The sequence below is a fragment of the Conger conger genome, chromosome 16 (assembly GCF_963514075.1).
Source record: "Conger conger chromosome 16, fConCon1.1, whole genome shotgun sequence".
NCBI classification, from domain to species: domain Eukaryota; kingdom Metazoa; phylum Chordata; class Actinopteri; order Anguilliformes; family Congridae; genus Conger; species Conger conger.
The window spans coordinates 39512940-39529131 of record NC_083775.1 but is presented as its reverse complement, the minus strand read 5'-3'; the positions used below and the strand labels follow the sequence as shown (position 1 = coordinate 39529131).

The 16192-nt window shown below is 45.0% G+C and overlaps 1 protein-coding gene across 1 annotated transcript; it reads right to left on the bottom strand.

The window, feature by feature from the left end:
* Positions 1–1371: 1371 nt before the first annotated feature.
* Positions 1372–10616, bottom strand: pax10 (paired box 10). The gene is made up of 7 exons (XM_061223375.1): positions 10511–10616; positions 7691–7849; positions 6546–6628; positions 6192–6360; positions 4236–4294; positions 2166–2313; positions 1372–1505 (listed from the first exon to the last, which is right to left on the bottom strand). Exons 1-7 carry the CDS (start codon positions 10614–10616, stop codon positions 1420–1422), a joined length of 810 nt encoding a protein of 269 aa, XP_061079359.1. The 3' UTR covers positions 1372–1419.
* Between the last annotated feature and the right edge of the window lie 5576 nt (positions 10617–16192).

The window sequence follows — 16192 nt, the reverse complement described above, 5'->3', positions numbered from 1 at the left end:
GAACACAGTCCTATGTGTGCAGGACTGGGTTTGGAACACAGTCCTAGGTGTGCAGGACTGGGTTTGGAACACAGTCCTATGTGTGCAGGACTGGGTTTGGAACACAGTCCTAGGTGTGCAGGACTGGGTTTGGAACACAGTCCTAGGTGTGCAGGACTGGGTTTGGAACACAGTCCTGATGCCTGCATCAAGGCCCGTGCACCACCACGGCTCTGACCACAGGTCACCAAGGGCGTCCAATTCATTCACTTCACCGCATCCAGTAAGTAGCCTAATCCAAATACCAATGCAGTAATGGTAAATGTGTGTTTGGAGTTTTCCCCCAAATAAATCAAAACCCATCGTCTTAAATGTAATATTAATCAGTATGATGAATCTGTACATTACATTTCACAGATTTACATTTACATTTTTATTTATTGATTAAAGGTGTTTCACATAAGGGGTAACAATAGAAATACAAAAGCACAAACACGCATCACTGCCAACAGAGAAAGAAGAGCAATAGAAAATGAAAGACGTAAGGAGAAAAATAAGAATATAAAGAACATACAGTAACAACGCAACAAGAAAGAACTTCAAATGAAACACAAAATCCTTTATCTTCATACTTTTTTGAAGGGCATATCATTTTCTTTGTACATGGTCCATGTATAACTGCTGTTTATGAACATTTCTCTGTTCGTAACCTTTGGATTGTCTTCAGCATTGAGATGGTTATGTTGGATTGTCGTCAGTTGACGGTGGCTCTTGTGTTCATCTACGATTTGTGGCACAACCGAGAGCTTTGTCAGTGCAGTGACTGAGTAGTGTTTGATTGTCATTGGCTGACTGGTGTTCTGGTGAGAAAAATCTCCTCTCCATCTCTACTTTCATCTCTACCTTCTTCTTTCCTCTCCTCTATCTGTACTTATGCAACTCTTATCCCTGCTGAAAAAAACAGCTCAAGCTAGGTTTTGAAACAGCTGGTTGACCAGTTCAGACCAGCTACCAGCTTGACATGTTTGACCAGTTCAAGCTAGGTTTTGAAACAGCTGGTTGACCACTTTAGACCAGCTCCCAACTCAATGTGGTTTAGCTGGTTGACCAGTTTGGACTAGCTGCCAGCTTGCCATGCTCAAGCTATGTTTTGAAACAGCTGGTAGCTGGTTGACCAGCTCATACCCAGCTAGACCAGCTTTATGATCAGCTTGGCCAGCTCAATTTCCAAGCTGGCATAGCTGCATTTTGCAGCAGAGATGTTTACCCATAAAAGTGAACCTCTTCCTTTATATCTCATATCAGACTCTCTGAAAATGATTTTGTGTTGCTAAACGTTCCTCATATCTACCAAAGTGCTCCTTTCCCTCACCTCTGTCAGTGAATGTGTGTAGAAGCCCCATGTGCCATTCCTCCTCTCCTCTCTCCTCCTCTCCTCTCTCACTGCAGCCTGGCCCAGTACGGGCCCAGACTCCCTTCATCCCCAGGAACCTGCAGAGGTATGGACACACCAGGGGAGAGGAGACCTGAGGGAGAGAGAGGAAGAGAGATAAATTAAATGTTAATTATTTCAAGACAAATTGTATTGTGGTTTGTGGTTAATATAGTGTGTTTAAAGACAAGCTGAAATCAAAATCCACTTTCCCCTCAATTTAGCCAATTCTTCATAACCGTACGAACACGTAGTAAAGTATATATTCCAAATTTTTTTTACAGTTTTAATTGTCGTGTATTTTCACACTGATGTCTCCTGGAAAACGAGATTTTACGTGTACAAAGAATGCCAATCAAATGTCCCCTCCAACCAAAATCCTTTTCACACAGTGGCACGCATCCTCAGTTCTGCTGCACTGGTGTATAAATGATGTCACAGAACCCAGTACTGCTTTAACTTCCTCTTAAGCTTGTCTTTAAGTACAGCTTTGACAGCACATACACTCCGTTTATTAGGTATTTATTAGACTATTTGTTTTGACTTATTGGTCTTCTGCTGCTGTAGCATATCCCAGGAGATCAGCAGTTTCTGAGATACTCAAACCACCCTGTCTGGCACCAACAATCATTCCACGGTCATTCCCCATTCTGACATTTGGTCTGAAAAACAGCTGAAGTTGATGCACAGAACCGCAGACACACAGAACCACAGACACAGAGAAGGAGAGACTCGCTGTGAAGGAGAGACTCACCTGCACTGGGGTCCCCTGGGGGAGGAGGAGCGATGTGGCTGGGGGAGTAAGGAGCAGAGGCCTCAAAGCTCCGAGGAGGTGCAGGAGGAGCAGAAGGGGGCGGAGGGAGAACACAGGAGTATGACACGGCAGAGTGATGGGGCACAGACTGAGAGAGAGAGAGAGAGGGGGTAAGAGAGAGGGAGAGAGCAATTATAAAAGAGAAAAGTCAATAAAAAATATAGTGGTACCAGGAAAGGGAAATGAGACAAGAGATAATAGAGAAATAATAAAAGCAGAAAGAAGAACTTATTTATACTTATTAATACTTATTTTTAATAACGGAATCATGGCAAGACGGTTTTCATATACAAAAACAATACAGAATAATTTTACAAGGTTTTGAAATATAAAACAAGAGTTCCTGCACTTCAGAAAAATACTGTACAATCTCCTCAGCCATTATACATGAAACACAGCAGTGTGGCATATTGAATCTCCCGCAAGAAAACATACTTTCTGAAACGCAGGTTCTCCACGCCACAGCAGCCACCAATTCATATTTTAATTGTTATTTCTACCTTTTTCTGAAATTAAACCCGATAATGGTATTATATTATCTTTGCAAGTTGGGTAAAGCCCAACTTTTCCTGCGCACCCCCTCCTGGCCCGGAGCTCCAGCCCAAGACCAGCCGTACAACTCCCTCCTGCCACTGCTGATTCAGCTGTAGCACCAAGCCTGTCCCTTTGCCTGATAGTGCTACCCACTGGTGTTCCTGCCATCCCTCAACCTCATCTGTGCTTCAACTTTATAATAGGACATTTATGTACTTTTATTCATCTGTTTGTATTTAAAACTGTTTGTATTTCCACAAACCGTTGTCAACAGCAGCAGATGGGTTCCCCTACTGAGTCAGGGTCTGCTCAAGGTTTCTTGCTGTTAGCCAGGGAGTTTTTCCTTGCCACTGTCTGAAAAGCTGCTTTTGACGAAGGCCCTTTGTTAAAAGTGCTATACAAATAAAAAGTGATTGACTGATTTGTCACCAGGGTACAGACTGTTCCTTGCATGCATTTTTTGTTTTTGTTTTTTTCTTTACATTTAATTAAGGTACAAAAATATGATAGTGTTTTAAACGTAAATTTGGCAGTAATATTGGGGAAAGGCCAAGAGAAACCACAAGAGGGAGCAATAACCAGTGGGAGCAGTGGGTCTATAGTACAGTGTTATATGGCCCTGAGTCGAACACCCAACATGCATGCTGTGGCTTATACTGTGTGTGATACTGTGTGTGCTCTCCAGTTGCTAAGTTATATCACACAACAGTCAGTTCCAACCTCACATTGTGATTGGCTGAGAAACATTCAAAGGAGTGACATTATCACACGATACATCACTCCTAACTTGGCAAAACCCAATCGCTATGTTTATGCTCAGATGATTGATTGGTTGATTGATCAGAGATACGTAGCAACACTTCATATGAGCTCCATTCAGTCATTTAAACGGCATAAATGTGAACCAAAGTTACTGGATTGTTCTTTACGTTTTTTTAATGTATTATTTATTATTGTTAAAGTCGTGGCTTACCGTGAGATAATGTCATTGCTGTGCTAATCTGTGGTAAATTACTCTGGTGTATTATTGCGTAGCTCTCGTAAGGTCTTACGCATTATGACTGGTTATAGACTGGTTATAGACTGGTTAACGGCTTGTCCTGGTGTCAGTTGTGTCAGTTTCACATGCACAGCATAAGGGATGACGAGCCTCCTGTGCCTTGGACCAGGACATGACTGGTTACATCACTGCTGTCATCATCATTTCACGTTTCACATCATCATTTGAACTCCAATCAGCTCCCTTTAATATTGTCACAGCACCTCTGTGTAAAGCAGCTCTTAGTTCTGCAGTGTTAGCCATCGGAAGCTCTTTTATGTCTTTTCAGCTTTTGAACTGCACAAGGGACAGTACGATTGCCGAGGAGACAAAGCACGGATGAGCAGAACTCCGGAGGCGTTCCGCATCGCCCTGGCAACACCGAGACTGTCACTCAAAAGTGAGGATACGGAGTAGGAGAGGGGCAACCGACTTACCTGGACACCAGAGAAGACCGAGAGAGTGCTGTAACTGTCACTGCGACTGAGCACAGAGCCTGGGAAACAGTGAGAGTTAAAGGGTTAGCGCAGTACACACCAGAGACTGTTAGTACAGAGCAGGAGTTAGTACAGAACACACCAGAGACTGCTAGTACATTACCCTTAGTTAAGGGTAATAGCTAAGGGTAATGTACTAGCAGGGGTGTAGGGTCTGATGATTTTTTGTAGGTAAGCTTTCATGTGTCTCACCTGATGTTTATTTGTTAGACCACCCTCACTCCCATGCCCCGCCTAGTTTGTCTCATTCCCCTGTGTATTTATACCTGTCCTTTTCAGTTGCACCTTGCTAGTTTGTCTTGTCCTGTTTTTGAGTCCCAAGCCCTTTATTCCTTCCCCCTGTTCTAGCCCCCTTATTTCCGAGCCTTGTTTTCCCGAGGCCTTGTGGCATTCTGCCTTGTTTATTTTTGTCTCTGGATTTCCTGTGTTTGACCCTGCCTGATTTTTGTACTTTTGCCTGTGGACTGACCCCCTGGTTTTTGATCTTTCACCTGTTTGTGATTACGCTCTGTCTGCCCTTTCACCTGCCAGTAAACCTGCCATTTCCCACACCCCTGTGTCTGCTTCTGGTTCCTCTGTCCTCCCCACCGTGACAAGTACAGTACACACCAGAGACTGTTAGTACAGAGCAGGAGTTAGTACAGTACACACCAGAGACTGTTAGTACAGAGAAGGAGTTAGTACAAGTATCCCCACAGGAGGGATCACTATTCTCTCATAACTCAGCAGCTAGCATACTGGCACGTGTGAGTTGTGTCTGTAGAAATAACATTTAATTGGGAGACAACACATCACTCGGTGTGGCGAGCGTTGCTCCTTCCCTTGTCTCTATGTTTTGGTCGCCGAACCGAGCTCTTACACTTCTGCTCGCTTAAGGACCTCAAGACCCGCATCAGATAGTTTCTGGTTCATGGGGAAGTGGAGTTGCTCTGCACCCGTGCTTGCTTACAAGTCCTGTGCAACACTGTTGAAAGCTGATTGACTAATAGTTTTTCATTTTGACTCGAATGACTGCTTAGTCACAGAGTGAGAATTCAAATAGAACTGTAAACAAGTTTTCAAAGTCATAGCCATGATCTATTGTTATATTATCACTGCTATTAATCAATGAGATTGCAAGATTTTATAATAGCAGAAACCCTTATCTAGATCAACTTACAGTCGTGAAGAACATCAGAGTACAAACCCCAGACACCTATTCATTGATTCAGGCAGTAAGAGCAGTCGTCTCATTGGCTCAGGTGGTAAGAGCAGTCTTCTGGCAGTGGGAGGGTTGCCGGTTTGATGTGTTGAATAGTCCCTGAGCAAGACACCTAACTCCTAAATGCTCCTGATGAGCTGGTTGGTGCCTTGCATGGCAGCCAATCACCGTTGGTGAGTGAGTGTGTGTATGAATGGGTGAATGAAAAGCATCAACTGTACAGCGCTTTGGATGAAGGCGCTATATAAATGCCAACAATTTACCATTCAAATGTATCCAAAAGGAAAATCAAAGAAAGAGAAAAAGGAAGGTTAGCTAAAGAGGGACAGGGGAGCTATGACACAATCTGAAGAGGAGAGCCTTCTTCCGCCTGTGTCTTTTAAAGGTACAACAGCTGCCCCTTCAACTGCCCAGAGCCCACCAAGGTTCTGAGTTTGATACGAGCCGATAACACGCGTTCTGTTGCACGTGCAGTTTGACCGAGACTGGGCAGGCTGGAGATCAGGGAGGCCTGCAAGGGGCAGCACGGTCGTCCAGGCGGACATATTGGCGACCTCGTTATGTTGATCAGTGCTAGTGCTAGCCCTCACCCCCAGGGATTCTGCTAGACGTCACAGATCAGAGGGAGGCCTGCTGAGCTTGGGGAAACAGAAACACTGGGGAGAAAGCGATGTTATTTTAAAAGAGAGAAGCACCTGGACCCTGGCTGTGTTGGTGGTAGACTGGAGTTTGATACACTGCAGAGTTGAAGGAGGTGCTCAGGGGGGTGTGTGCCTGGGGACAGGAAATCCCGCCCCCTGACCTCTTCTGATTGCGCAGCTTCTCCTCCCTCCTCCATTTGGCTCTCCGATTGGAGAACCACACCTGTCAATCAATTATGGACAAACAGGGCAAGTACAATGTGAGAATGAAATGAAATGCATATCATGTCAGATTATACATTAACAACATTAAGCCTGTCTTGTGATTGCCCAGCCATTAAATGTACCTATCTATAAATGGGTTTCCAATGCGGTAATGAGCAGAAATAAGGCAGGAAGGCCCCTTACTTGAATACGCGCTTCCGGAAGATCAATCTTTGCTGCCAATCTCTCTCTTGCAAAGACGTCTGGGTAATGTGTCCTTTCAAACTCTGAGAAACAGAGTAATATCAATTCCACACACACACACATACACAAATGCACAGGCATGTATGTTGCACACATGCCTGCACGCAAACACACACACACAGCATACAGTGCAAATAGACACACAAATGCCCACACACAGACACAACATACAACACACTCACACACACCAGTATGGATGCGAGGGTCAGTTTTGACATTTAGCTCATAACAGGAAATGGACAGAGAAAACTGATCCAGGATCAGCAGTCCTAAGCTGGGACAGAATGAACACAGATTTACAGAATTTGCCTGAACAGAAGGTCACCCCATAAAGAACTTGAAAATTCCTTTTCCTTGGTTTGAACCCTATTTTATCTCCCAAACAAATTCTACTATTTGGGAAGTATAAATAGTGTGTTTTGATTGGATGAATGCAGTTGAATTGTAAATGGGACACTGTGCAGACAGAGAATCATGTTGTGTCCATGTTCTCTAATGTCTACTGCTGAAATACTGCAGTCCGGCTCCTGCTGTTTGCTGGCTTTCTCTGGCTTGTGAACAGGAAGGCATGGAACTACCCTTAACCAAATAACAGCCACTCAGAACACAAGAGGTGTGGGACTGCCCTATCAGAACACAGGAGGGTGAGGCACTGCCCTATCAGAACTCAGGAGGGTGAGGCACTGCCCTATCAGAACTCAGGAGGGTGAGACACTGCCCTATCAGAACTCAGGAGGGCGAGGCACTGCCCTATCAGAACTCAGGAGGGTGAGGCACTGCCCTATCAGAACTCAGGAGGGTGAGATACTGCCCTATCAGAACACAGGAGGTGTGAGACTGCCCTATAAGACCTCAGGAGGGTGAGACACTGCCCTATCAGAACACAGGAGGTGTGAGACTGCCCTATAAGACCTCAGGAGGGTGAGACACTGCCCTATCAGAACACAGGAGGTGTGAGACTGCCCTATAAGACCTCAGGAGGGTGAGGCACTGCCCTATCAGAACTCAAGAGGGCGAGGCACTGCCCTATCAGAACTCAGAGGGCGAGGCACTGCCCTATCAGAGCACAGGAGGGTGGGACTGACCTCTCTCCAGGGCCTCGATCTGGTCCTGGGTGAAGCTGGTTCGGTTTCTCTGCAGCTTCCGCTTCAGCTGCAGCTGGAGCTGAGACTCCTCCACCTCTCCCCCATCCTCCCTCGCTCCTCTTCTCCCCATCCTCCCACCCGCGTCCCCCAAACGGCCCACTGACAGCATGTGAGAGGGGGGGAGAGGATTAAAGACATCCCTGACAGATACGATTGTTAATATTGTGATGTAATGTAGAATGAGCACAAAGCATTCACAAAACACAGCGAGCAAAAGATGAAAGAGCTCATACGTGCCAACTGCTAATTTAATTCAACAGCCCATTAACTCCACAGCTGTGCAGGGAAACTGCACAAGGCAAGGAGAATAGAAACAACAATATTTACCCCAAGAAAACCATCAATGACAATCCGTATATTCTGCATCATTCGCTGTGAAATTCACTCCTTTAGCTATGACACCTCGCTTTCTGTCTGGAACTGCACAGTGAGCGCCTATTTGGCAGCTGAATGGACTGCAGGTAAAGTCACTAAAAATGCCATTGAATACAGGTCCATTAAATACAGGTCCATTAAATACAGGTCCATTAAATACAGGTCCATTAAATACAGGTCCATTAAATACAGGTCCATTGAATACAGGTCCATTAAATACAGGTCCATTAAATACAGGTCCATTAAATACAGGTCCATTAAATACAGGTCCATTGAATACAGGTCCATTAAATACAGGTCCATTAAATACAGGTCCATTAAATACAGGTCCATTGAATACAGGTCCATTAAATACAGGTCCATTAAATACAGGTCCATTAAATACAGGTCCATTGAATACAGGTCCATTAAATACAGGTCCATTAAATACAGGTCCATTAAATACAGGTCCAGAATCAACTCGCAGAGGAGCATGGCGCACAGGGTTTGGCTTTTGAATATTTGCATTTTGGGTGAAGTGAAGCGCACACAGAGCAAGGCGTGGGGTGCAGGTGTTAAATTGGTTGGATTATGCTGACTATACTATCAGTGGGTGTGGTGCACCTTGATTCATTCATATCCAATCAAATTAACTCTTTTCATTACCTTTGCTCAAACAAAATAAAACATAACAGAATTGGCCTGGCTTGCTAAACTGAGCTTATTTCAGGTGGAAAACGGGCGTTTGGGGTTCACACACATTGCGTATGCGACTTTCTCCTGAACTTGACCCAAATATTTGAACTTGATTTTTAGGCTACCTATCAACATAGCCTGCCCTTCAGACAAAAAAAAAACGAACACGTCCTGATGTTTTTCGGACTCTTTAATTTTAGCACGCCCGAATGATATTATATTAGCAAGGAAGATATGCTAGGAGATAATTAATTCACTTAATGCAGCTTGCATATACGTACATTACTGGTACAAATCGGACACCCTGTGCAGTTTAGTTTGAACAAGGCTGCTCAGTGATGTTAGTAGTAACCAGTAGGCTGTATAATGGCAGGTAAAATTACCATTGTCCAAAACAAATGGTAATTAGATCAGTGTACATTGATATTACATTCATTATGCCAAGAGAGAAATTTTATTCCATCCATAATTTGTGTCAGTAAGTCCTACTGTAGCTATCTTTTTAACTACGGTGACGTAACTAACATGAAAAGATTGTTCAAGTTGCGTTATGCCATTCTCCTCATCACAGACCTCAGGGATCGCGGTCTACAATGAGAATAGCCTCAAACAATGAAAAACCAAAATAAATACAGGAATTAAAATTAAGAAAAAAAGAAAGAAAAAAACCATGAACAATAAATACAATGTAGCTGATGCAGTTTTGTGGGATTTAGCTAAACTGAACAGCATATGATCCCCGAAAACTGTTAATTGGCTTTAGTAGTTGAGTAGGCTGATCATGAACGTATTGCATGTGAAAGCCCAAAATTCAGCAATATACCATAGAATGGGCTGCAACTTATGCCTTTGACCTGGGTTGAGCAGGTGGTTATTAAAAGGGTGAAATGTGGACCTGTCTGACCGGAAAATTGCAATGAGCTGCTCCAAACTGACAATGAGCCACACCAAACTGGCAATGAGCCACACCAAACTGGCAATGAGCTGCTCCAAACTGGCAATGAGCCACACCAAACTGGCAATGAGCCACACCAAACTGGCAATGAGCCACACCAAACTGGCAATGAGCCACACCAAACTGGCAATGAGCCACACCAAACTGACAATGAGCCACACCAAACTGGCAATGAGCCACACCAAACTGACAATGAGCTGCTCGCTCTCGACTGACACACCCTGAGCAGCAGCTCCTCCCACTTCGGAAAATACGGCCCATAGTGTCCAGGTGTCAGTCCCCTTCACATCAGGTGACAACATGTGCGCTCCCTTCCCTGTCCAAAAATGTAGTATAGGACCTGTGTCAGTAACATGGTGTCTGAGAATGACACTCACAGGCAGTGCGTGTGCTGAGCATGTTCAGAAAAGAAGGTAAAGTCATGAGGCCTGTAGTGCTGTTGATAGCACACGCGTGTCACTGCAGGTCCCTTCTTCTCAAGCGTGTACACACAGAACTCACATGTATGTGCAGCCAGGGTCACACGCATGTATACACGGGAATAACATCTATGTACAATCACCAATCACACGCATGTATACATGGGAATCAGATGCATGTACACACAGAACTCACATGTATGTGCAAACAGGAATCACACGCATGTACACACAGGAATCACATGCGTGTACACATAAGAATCACTTGTATGTACACACTGGAATAACATGTATGTACAATCACCAATCACATGCATGTACACACAGGGCGCTCACCTGTGCTGTGATGTGTTTCCACCGTGGCCGGCCGGTCGTACCAGCGGCTGGGTCCGCTCCAGTTTGACACACTTTGTAGATTCAGCATGGTCGAGTTCTCATACATATTTCCGTTCACTCTGACCGTGAACTTCTCCCCTTCTCTCCCGCTACCCCTGACCCCTCCTGTAACCCCAAGCAAGAGCCGCGAGGGACAGAGTGCACAACACGCACACTGACTAATTGGAACAATAGTGCATTAGCATTGACATGGCGTCTGCGGTTTCTTACACAGCACATACACGCTCAGTGAACATCGCAGTGATAATGCAGTCAACTTACATTAAGGGAGAGAGAGACGTTCATAAAATATGAACTATGCATGCATAATGTCTGTTTTCTATTTAAAGCATGATTTCAACATTTTTAATATATTCTTTAATTTAAATGTTCATATAATTATGATCTTATATGCACTTCTATGTATGTTTAACAGTTTAACGTTTAAATTGCTTTGTTAGATCAATGCAACATGAACAATATTTGCTGGCATGCCATCTATTAAGTCTCCTAAACTCTGTCTTACTCATTCAGTGCTTTCACCCACTAATTCTTTTTCTCTTTCTTTCTGTCTTTCACTGACTCTTCTGTTATTTTGTCTTCTCCATCTAGTTCTCATCCTTTCTGTCATTACAACCTGGTTTTCTGCCACCTACATCCCAGACCTTTGAAATTAACCAAAAAATTAAACAGAAACTCACCACTTGCTAGGAAGGGAAGTCAAATAAATAACCACTTCTTCTTTTGGCCACTTCTTTCCCTCTTTCTCTTTTCTCCCTCGCTTTGTTGACTGAGAGAAATGTTTGCAAAGAGAGGGAGAGAGGGAGGGAGGGCTGGAAAGAGAGGGGAAAAAAGCGTCTGCAGGCACTTGTCCTCAGAGCAGTGGATGGAGAGAGAGCGAGAGAGGAAAAGGAGGGAGGTCAGGAGAGAGGTGGAGGGAGAGAGGGAGTGAGAGAGGAAAAGGAGGGAGGTCAGGAGAGGTGGAGGGAGAGAGAAGGTGACAAAGTGAGTCAGTGTCAGTGTCAGGTTTGAACGGAAAGGCAGAGTAAGGAGAGAGAGAGGGATAGAGAGAGATAGAGAAAGAGAGAGAGAGAATAGAGGGATAGGGGGATAGTGAGAGAGAGGGAGAGAGAGATAGAGAGAGAGAGAGAGAGAACAGAGGGATAGAGAGAGAACAGAGAGATAGAGAGAGAACAGAGGGATAGAGAGAGAGAGAACAGAGGGATAGAGAGATAGAACAGAGAGATAGAGAGAGAGCAGAGGGATAGAGAGAGAGAACAGAGGGATAGAGAGAGAAAACAGAGAGATAGAGAGAGAGAACAGAGGGATAGAGAGAGAACAGAGGGATAGAGAGAGAGAACAGAGGGATAGAGAGAGAACAGAGGAAGGTAAAGGTAAAAAGGGTGAGCGGGGAGCACAGTAAGGGCGGAGGTGTGAGGACCGCTGGATGGTCACACTGCAGATGGGCTTCTGATCTGCAGCATATGGTGCTGGACACTTCAACAGTGTACAGTCTTCTGAAAACATCAAACAGGCATATTGCCTTTATACGCAACAATAAGGGTATAACTGAGGGTATTACTGGACAGGGCATGCAAGTAGTTCACTATAAGGAATGGGGGAATAGTCACCATTTAAAAATGTGATATAATATCAAAATATGATCCCATCATTAAACAATTTATTTAACGTGTATAGGAAGATTTATACAGTCCGTTTCAGAATGTACTTGAAATGTACAAATGTAAGTTACTTTGACCATGGAATGATTGTAGGTGGCAGACAGGGTGGTTTGAGTATCTGAGAAACTGCTGATCTCCTGGGATTTTCATCCACACTAGTCTGTAGAGTTTGCAAAGAATGGTTCCAAAAAGAAATCCAGTGAGCAGCAGCTCTGCCTTGTTAATGAGAGATGTCAGAGGAGAATGGCCAGACTGCTCAAAGCTGACAGGAAGGCGACAGTAACACAAATAACCACACATTACAACAGTGGTATGCAGAAGAGCATCTCTGAACACACAATGCATCATAACTCGAAGTGGATAGGCTACAGCAGTAGAAGTCTAAAAAATAAGTCTAATAAATACCGAATAAAGTTCTTGGTGAGTGTATAGCAGAAAAATGTTACCAAAATAGTGTTTTTTCCCCAAAATAGAGAAAAAAACACTGTTGAGACTGAGAACAACACCCTAAAGTTAGAAGGGTGATAGTATTATTTAAGCTCTGGAATTGTCCTGACCTGGCTTTGTTCAATGCCTAAGGGGCTAAAGAAGTTTTCAGTCCTTTTTTAAGTATGAATTATTAATGCATCAGCTGGAAGGTGCCTAGTCACATTTATGGTTTTGTTTCCGGAAAAAAAGGGCTGTTAAATTCAGTAAATAAAAAAGAAATTGTGCAGTAGAAAACGGCATAAATATGTCATGTTTACATTTGTGCCTCACAAATGTTATGTTTTCCCAAGTTTTCTAATAATATTATCATCTTATTATTATTATTTTTAAGTTATTTGTTAAACTGGATGCTGCTGTTCTGTGCAGTGCTGGTAGCAATGAAATGGGATTTTAAGCGCTACTTGGCATTGTGAAGCAGACTGTGTGCTCAGCATTGCCTGGTGGTTCATCTGCTAAATCACATGTCTGTCATGCCATGGGTTCTACATTGTATTAGGCTTTGTGATCTCAGCGCCATTGCGCTCTGCTATCTTGTTTCCCCATTGCTGTGCCCTGTCACGTTTCTGATTACATTAACATATTTTATTGGATTAGCCCAAAAAGCTGAAGAAATCCTGACACGTCAGGGGGAAAGGAGCCTCTTTGAATTAAAATTAAAATTGTAGTTTTGGGACAAGCAGGGAAAGGTTCTCTGAGAAAAAAAAGACTTTGGAACTGAAGGAAAGAGATAAAAGCCGGCCTAAAAGTTCTGCATGAAACCCGTTTGGGGCGGTTCGGTGCTGGCCAGCAGCTGGGTTTCGATTGGCTGTCAGTCATGGGATGAGAGCTTACATCATCTGTTTTCCCAGGTATTGATCAGCAACTGATAGGAATCTCCAAGATTTCAGTTCTCCAAGGATAACAGCAGATATTGTGCATCACATCTGAATGGAATAATACATTAAAACTAGCAGAGACATCTAGCAGTAGTTCTGCGGGCAGAAACGTGTTGCTAATGAGAGAGCTAAGAGGAGAAGGGCCAGACTGGTCAAAGCTGACAGGAAGGTGACAGTAACGCAAATAACCACACATTACAACAGTGGTATGCAGAAGAGGAAGTCTGAGCACACAACGCATCATAACTGTAAGCGGTCAGGAAACAGCAGCAGAAGACCAATCAGTCTAAAAAATAAGTCTAATAAATACCTAATAACGTGCTCACTGAATTCATCAGATTGATGCATAACTTGGAAGATGACATTGGTAGATGGAGAATAAGCGTTTTTAATAGCAGTGTGATGAGAGAGGGATCAGGATAAAAATATGGAAAAGTTAAATAGGGAATGGGGGGCAGGGGATGGGGGACATTCGGGAAAGGGAGTGGTGCCAACTTGTTTTATTTCCGGTTGACAAAATGCTACACTCCGCTTTCGTCTCGTGACAGAGGGTCACTTTCAATAAAGGGCAGCCGCAGAGAGCCTGGAAGTGGCAAACAACAGACAGATAAAGAGAATGAACATGTACATGTCAATATACTACAATATGCATATCCATGTTACAATACCACCGTGCATGCTAGATTCTTGTTTATGTATGTCATCATTGTGTGTGTACGTGCGTGCGTGTGTGTCTGTATGTGTGCATTTGTGTGTTTGTGGTTTTGTGTGTGCGTGTGCGTGTGCACATGCGTATTTGTCTGTTTGTGTGTGTGCGCAAGTGTGTGTGCATGTGTGCACGTGCGTATTTCTGTGTTTGTGTGCACGTGTGCGTGTGCGTGCGTGTATGTGTGTGTGCGTGTGCACGTGTGTGCGTGCGTGTATGCCTGTGATTGTGTGAGTGTGTGTGTGTGCACATGTGTGTGTGCGTGCGTGTATGCGTGTGGTTGTATGCATGTGTGTGTGGTTGTGTGTGCGCGGGTGTTTGTGTTTGTGTGTGTGTGTGTGTGCGGGTGTGTGTGGTTCTGTGTTTGTGTGTGCACGGGTGTGTGTGTGTGTGTGTGTGTGTGCGCGGGTGTGTTTGTGTGTGTGTGTGGATGTGTGTGTGTTTGTGCGCAGGTGTGTTTGTGTGTGTGTTTGGGGGGGGGGTATCTCCAGTCTGCATGCACAGACACAGAATGCAATTTGCATGGCTGTAGGCCATTTATTTGGCCTCTTGTTAGTTCATTCCTGTCATCCTTTCTCTCTCCATCTCTCTCCCTCTCTCCCCGTTTCTCTCCCTTTCCCTCCCTTTTTCCCTCTCTCCATCTCTCTCCCTTTCCCTCCGTCTTTCCCTCCCTCTCTCTCCCTCTCTATCTCTCTCTAGTACTCTCGCTTGCACTCTCTCCCACTCTCCACCTCTCTCTCTCTATCCCTCTTTTAACTGCCAAAAGGGGGGAATGAGCCCAGGGAGGTGAAGAGGAAGCAAGGTCACCATAGCAACCATGCCGGGACACATTTTCATCAAGACTTTAAAACAAAGCAAAATACATTTTTACTGACTATATACTGACTGGACCATGTGAAAATAAGGACATTAAAAGTGATGAGACTGAACCATCCGAAGAGAGAGACTCTTAAATAGGAATACATTAGCTGGGTATAAATATTAATTTGGTTAGGTAAAGTGCCCTCTCTGGGGATAAATGGCCAGGACTTTCTGCCACCATTTCGCTTTAAATTGGCTAAGTACTTTCTTTCCCTGGGTCCGCTCTCCTTTTCCCTCTGTGTTTCTCCTTCTCTTTCCCTTTTCTCTCTCCCTCCCTCCCTCTTTCTGCTGTGTAGCCCCAGGCAACACTGTGATGCTTCCTCCCCCACCCCTCTCTCCCTTTCTCTCTCTTACTGGCCCTGTCACCTTCAATCCATGCAGCAAGACACAGTGCTCGAGGCAGGAGAGAGATAGAGAGATGGAGAAAGAGAGGGGGAGAGAGGGAGACAGAGGGAGAGAGAGGGAGAAAGGAGAGAGAGAGAGATGGAGAGATGAGGAAAGAGAGGGGGAGAGAGGGAGAGAGGAGGCAGAGAGAGAGGTTAAAGGGACGCTTTGTCCGAGAGGTCAGATGAACTCCAGTGCGACATTGCGCTGCACACACACGGTGGACGCGACCACAAAGCTGATGCTCAGAATGAAACATCCATGAGAGGGAGACCCTGCTGTGCCAGGCTGGGGTCTGCAGAGCGCTGAGCGGGTGGAACCACACGGTCTGGGGACTGCAGAGCGCTGAGCGGGTGGAACCACACGGTCTGGGGACTGCAGAGCGCTGAGCGGGTGGAACCACACGGTCTGGGGACTGCAGCGCGCTGAGCGGGTGGAACCACACGGTCTGGGGACTGCAGAGCGCTGAGCGGGTGGAACCACACGGTCTGGGGACTGCAGAGCGCTGAGCGGGTGGAACCACACGGTCTGGGGACTGCAGAGCGCTGAGCGGGTGGAACCACGCGGTCTGGGGACTGCAGCGCGCTGAGCGGGTGGAACCACGCGGTCTGGGGACTGCAGAGCGCTGAGCGGGTGGAACCACACG